The sequence below is a fragment of the Humulus lupulus genome, chromosome 9 (assembly GCF_963169125.1).
Source record: "Humulus lupulus chromosome 9, drHumLupu1.1, whole genome shotgun sequence".
Classification (NCBI taxonomy): Eukaryota; Viridiplantae; Streptophyta; class Magnoliopsida; order Rosales; family Cannabaceae; genus Humulus; species Humulus lupulus.
The window spans coordinates 21,760,326-21,766,015 of NC_084801.1; the positions used below are offsets into that span (position 1 = coordinate 21,760,326).

The 5,690-nt window shown below is 37.3% G+C and overlaps 1 protein-coding gene across 1 annotated transcript; it reads left to right on the top strand.

Moving 5' to 3' along the window:
* Window positions 1–217: 217 nt before the first annotated feature.
* On the top strand, window positions 218–5,307 carry LOC133800486 (LRR receptor-like serine/threonine-protein kinase GHR1). The gene is made up of 4 exons (XM_062238458.1): window positions 218–424; window positions 662–2,158; window positions 2,292–3,833; window positions 4,554–5,307. The coding sequence occupies exons 2-4, from the start codon at window positions 1,102–1,104 to the stop codon at window positions 5,135–5,137; spliced, it is 3,183 nt and encodes a 1,060-aa protein (XP_062094442.1). The 5' UTR covers window positions 218–424; window positions 662–1,101; the 3' UTR covers window positions 5,138–5,307.
* Window positions 5,308–5,690: the final 383 nt, after the last annotated feature.

Consider the following 5,690-nt stretch of genomic DNA (forward strand, 5'->3'; position numbering starts at 1 on the left):
AACCCCTCAAAAGGATGAACTAAAAATTGGGTCTTTTTCTTTATTATTGAATCTTTTGTTCCCATCACAAAATAATATTTTGGTTGTTTGTTTAGTGTCTTCACATGTTACCCTTTTCAGAACCCAGTTGAAAAGTGACAAAGGCTTTTTCTTTTTTAACTTTTATAAAGGTTTTGTTTTTCACTTGCATTAATTAATAAAAAAGAAAAAAAAAAGAAGATGGGTTTTTGAGTTTTGACAGTTTTTTTAGTAGACAAAGCCAAAGGGTTTATTATTTTATTTTCTTTTAAGGCCTGATGGTGAAAAAATCTTCTGGGTCCCTTCTCTTCAATGCAATCTAGTTGTTAATTTGCAAACCCATTTCCTGTTTACTCTTGGGTTTGTTGTAGATGAAAGCTGAGTTCTTTGAAACAATGTGCAACAGGTATGGTGCTGTAACTCCAGTGTAATCTATCTATCTGTTTCAGATTGTTGCAAGCTTTTGGCTTTACATACTATTAAGTATCTCTTTACTGAGATAATAAGTTAGTATTGGGTTTCTTATTGTTCTTAAAAATGGGATCTTGGTAAAAAAAAGTTGCAACTTTAATGGTTAGATCTCTGGAGTTCGCTAAGTTTCTGTGTTGTATAATTATTTCTTACATTTATTGTTCTGTGTCAGTTCTTCAGTCTGAAGCTGTACTTCATCAGCAAAAATAGTTCTTTGGGGAGGAGAAGAACGGTTCCTTGAAGCTCTGCAACTCAAAGACTGAGTTTTCTACGTTTAGGGAAAGTGATGGCTTTTTGTTAACTCATAGTGAAGTTCATTAGTTGTTTCATATGTGTTTCAGAAATCATTGTGTTGCTTTCTAAGGTTGCAATCACCTTTCTATACTGCACAAAATGTCATCATTTTGTCTGTTATTTCACTGTATATAAGTCTACGAGTGAGTTGTGTGTTTTTTTTTTTTTAACTCGTAGATTTGGAGCACGCTTTGCTAGATTATGTCTTTTGTCAAATGGTATTGGACTTGAGAATTAGAAGCTTAAAAATCTCACTTTTTCTCCTAGCTGAGCTATTTTATTTTTCTTCACTTGGGTGAATTCGTTTGTAGGAATAGAATGAAGTTTGGTGGGCTTTTTGTATTATTCCTACTTTTTCTATCTGCCATGGCGCAGCTTCCTTCACAGGACATTTTGGCTTTACTTGAATTCAGAAAGGGTATCAAGCGTGATCCCACTGGTTATGTCCTAAATTCTTGGAATGATGAGTCTATAGACTTTAATGGCTGTCCTTCTTCTTGGAATGGAATTGTCTGCAATGGTGGGAATGTTGCTGGGGTTGTTCTTGACAACTTAAGTCTTTCTGCTGAGGCAGATTTGAGTGTATTTGCAAATCTCACAAAACTTGTCAAACTTTCCATGGCCAACAACTCAATCAGTGGCATAATTCCAGACAATATAGCCGACTTTCGCAGCCTCCAGTATCTTGATGTCTCCAATAATCTTTTCTCTTCTCCCCTACCAGTGGGGATTGGTAGATTACAGAGCTTACAAAACCTTTCATTAGCTGGGAACAACTTTTCCGGCTCCATTCCAGAAACAATTTCAGGACTTTCCTCCCTCCAGTCATTGGATATGGCTAGAAACTCCTTTTCAGGGTCACTACCAACATCACTGACAAAGCTAGACAATCTGGTGTTTCTTAATATGTCTTTGAACAGCTTTAACAAGAAAATCCCAAAAGGATTTGAGCTGATTTCAGGTCTTGATGTAATTGACTTGCACGGGAATATGCTGGAGGGCCATCTTGAGGTTGAATTTTTTCTCCTAACAACTGTCACTCATGTCGATTTTAGCAGCAATATGCTAACTAGTTCACAGCAAGAAAAGTTTTTAGCAAGAATTTCTGACACTATTAAATTCCTGAATCTTAGCCATAACCAGCTTACTGGATCACTGGTAAGTGGCGGTGAGCTCCAAATATTTGAAAACTTGAAGGTCTTGGATTTAAGCTACAATCAGCTTTCTGGTGAACTTCCTGGATTTAGTTTTGTCTATGATCTCCAAGTCCTCAAGCTCAGTAACAACAGGTTTTCTGGAGAGATCCCCAACAACCTATTAAAGGGAGATTCTCTGGTCTTAAGTGAACTAGATTTGAGTGGCAACAATCTCTCAGGTAATTTAACTATCAATTACTACAAGTCCTCTTGTTGCAACAATCAACATTTAGTTTTTTATGTGATCTCTATTACAGTAATGAATGTGACATGTATGATCTACTAGACATCTTACGTTTACTCAATTTTCAGGGCCAATAAGCATGATTTCATCAACGAATTTGCGCACTCTCAACCTTTCCTCTAATGAACTTACTGGTGACTTACCAATGCTGACGGGAAGCTGTGCTGTACTTGATCTTTCAAACAATCAGTTTGATGGAAATCTAACCATGATGGAAAAATGGGGAAACATTGAATTCCTTGATTTGAGTCGGAATCATTTGACAGGAATCATTCCTGAGGTAACCCCACAATTTCTGCGCTTAAATTATCTCAATCTCTCAGGAAATTGGCTTAGTAGTTCTCTTCCACGTGTAATAACTCGGTATCCAAAGCTTAGAGTTGTTGATCTCAGTTCCAACCTGTTGGATGGATCAGTTAATGATTTGCTGACAATGTCAACCTTGCAAGAAGTTCATCTTGATCATAATTTATTTACGGGTGCTATTAAATTGTCATCTCTGTCTCCCAGTGACTCTAATCTTCAGATTCTTGATCTTTCTCATAACCAGTTTAGTGGCTATTTTCCTGATCAATTGGGTTCTACTCCGATTCAAGTACTCAATATTGCAGGAAACAACTTTTCTGGTTCTCTACCCACTTCGATTACTGATTTGAGCTTGCTAAGCTCATTAGACATATCGCAGAATCATTTTACAGGTCCTCTGCCAAATAACTTGCCTGATTCCCTTCAAGGCTTTAATGTTTCCTACAATGATCTTACTGGAGTTGTGCCAGAGAACCTGAGAAAGTTTCCAAGATCTTCTTTCTTTCCTGGAAATGATCGTTTGAGTTTTCCGGGTGGTTCTCCCGCATCAAGCAATTCTCCGGCTGAAAACTCCAAGAAAAAGTCACTCAAGACAGTGGTCAAAGTAATAATAATAGCATCTTGTATTGTTGCTTTGCTCATTATTCTTCTGCTTGCCATCTTTGTTCATTACATTCGTATCGCAAGAAGAATCCCCCCAGAGCACACAATCAAAAAGGATGCCAGCAGGCATGCTCAACCGAACCCCTCTAGAATTCGTGGAACAGACACTGTTGGTACTTTGACTGTTTCAGCTGAGGATCTTGTAGCATCGAAAAAAGGATCCTCGTCTGAAATTATCAGCTCGGATGAGAAGGCGGTGGCTTTTGCTGGCTTTTCTCCTTCGAAGAACAGCCATTTGTCTTGGTCACCAGAGTCTGGAGATTTGCTTGCCACAGAAAGCCTTGCAAAATTGGATGTGAGATCGCCTGATAGATTGGTGGGTGAGCTTTATTTTCTTGATGATACTGTCACATTGTCGCCTGAGGAGCTGTCTAGGGCGCCTGCTGAAGTGTTGGGGAGAAGCAGCCATGGGACATCTTACAGGGCAACTCTGGACAATGGGCTGTTCTTGACAGTGAAGTGGTTGAGAGAAGGTGTGGCAAAACAGAAGAAAGAGTTCGCCAAGGAAGCTAAAAAATTTGCAAATATCAGACATCCTAATGTGGTGGGTCTAAAAGGGTACTACTGGGGGCCAACACAGCATGAGAAGCTTATTCTTTCAGATTATATCTCACCAGGAAGTCTTGCGAGCTATCTCTATGGTAACTCATTATCTTTCATTTGCTTCTACATAAATTTTTTTTTACTCTTTTGTCCAAAAAGAAACAGTGAAGAACACTTGGCAAAAGAGAAAGATTCCATTTTTCTATATAGTGTGCCTATATTTTCTAATGCCAAGCCAATTCAGCTAATACTAATTTGAGTTGGTAGGTGATGTGATAATGTATCACACTGAAGGCAATTGGATTTCTTGTATAATGATAATTACTATCCATGTTTAAATTAGGTGATTTATTTTAATACTTTTACTAAGCCTAACTTATCATATCACTCTCATTGAGGTTATTCTTAGTAGCATTAATATCTAAATAAACAAATGGTAAATTTTATTTATTATTTGTTTGGTGTGTTGTTTGATCAACTTAATGAACTCATGCAAACCACTTCATGTCTAATGAATCAGTGAATCATTCATTTTAGGTTGTTGAGGACATAGCATACTAGAACTTTGGAACCATGATTTGCATCCAATGTAGTTTATTTTATTGCTTTAGATTATTCTTTATTGCCTCCATTTGTTCTTTCAGAACTATAGAAACCATGTTGTAAGTATCTGTCTTACATAATGTCTATTGTGCTTTTGTTTGTTGAAGTGCTTACTATTTGTGTTTGAGCAGCATCTTGTACCTTCTCAAACTTTATCTGTATGCATTTGACATCTTAAGTTTCATGTCTAATGACTTTTAAGAATATTTCTTTAGATCGACCGGGAAGGAAAGGTCCCCCATTAACCTGGGCGCAAAGGCTCAAAATTGCTGTTGATGTTTCCCGCGGTCTGAACTATCTTCACTTTGACCGAGCTGTTCCACATGGTAACCTCAAGGCGACAAATATACTCCTAGATGGTCCTGATCTCAATGCTCGCGTAGCCGATTACTGCCTCCACCGTCTGATGACCCAAGCTGGCACCATGGAACAGATTCTTGATGCTGGTGTCTTAGGTTATCGTGCTCCAGAGTTAGCTACTTCAAAGAAGCCACTGCCTTCCTTCAAGTCTGATGTGTATGCCTTCGGTGTTATAATGTTGGAACTTTTAACTGGAAGGTCCGCTGGTGATGTGGTTTCGGGTGAGGAAGGAGGTGTTGATTTGACAGACTGGGTACGCGTGAGAGTATCCGAAGGCCGTGGTTCAGAGTGTTTTGATGCTGTTTTGACACCTGAAATGGGGAATCCATCAGTAGAGAAGGGAATGAAGGAAGTGCTTGGAATAGCTTTAAGATGTATAAGATCTGTTTCAGAGAGGCCTGGTATCAAGACTATATATGAAGATCTTTCATCAATATAAGTTTGTTATTCTGAATCTAACTTATTTTTGTAGTTGATTTTTCAGGGGACTTAATATCTCATTGGCTTCCCTTTTTGGTATTATTATGGTGTAATGTAATCAGTTAAGTTTGTTAACCTTTGTTGTAAAAATGGATCATATTTGAAAGGATGCAAATGTTTCAATTGTTATTATCATTATTATTTTTTCACTTCCATGATGATGGTTGGACAGTTGAGATTGTTACCTCTTTGAAAGTTGCATTATTTTAATAGGAAGAAGCCAAAGAAAATGGCTTTGGAAAAAAGATGTTAATGTGAGTTTGGTCCACTGCATCTGCATTGAATGACTTGTTTGATACATAAATTTGTATAATGATTGATGTCCTTGAGTTGAATTAATGAACTGTGACACTCCTTTTTGAAAGCTGGGAAACTGACAAATCCATTTTTTAATTAATAAAAATACAGTACAAGCTTAGATTGGATGAGCTTAATGTTTGATTAAATATGCAATAAAATAATTTCTTATAATTTTAACGAGCATTTTTCAAAAATTTAATCGTTTAAATAAC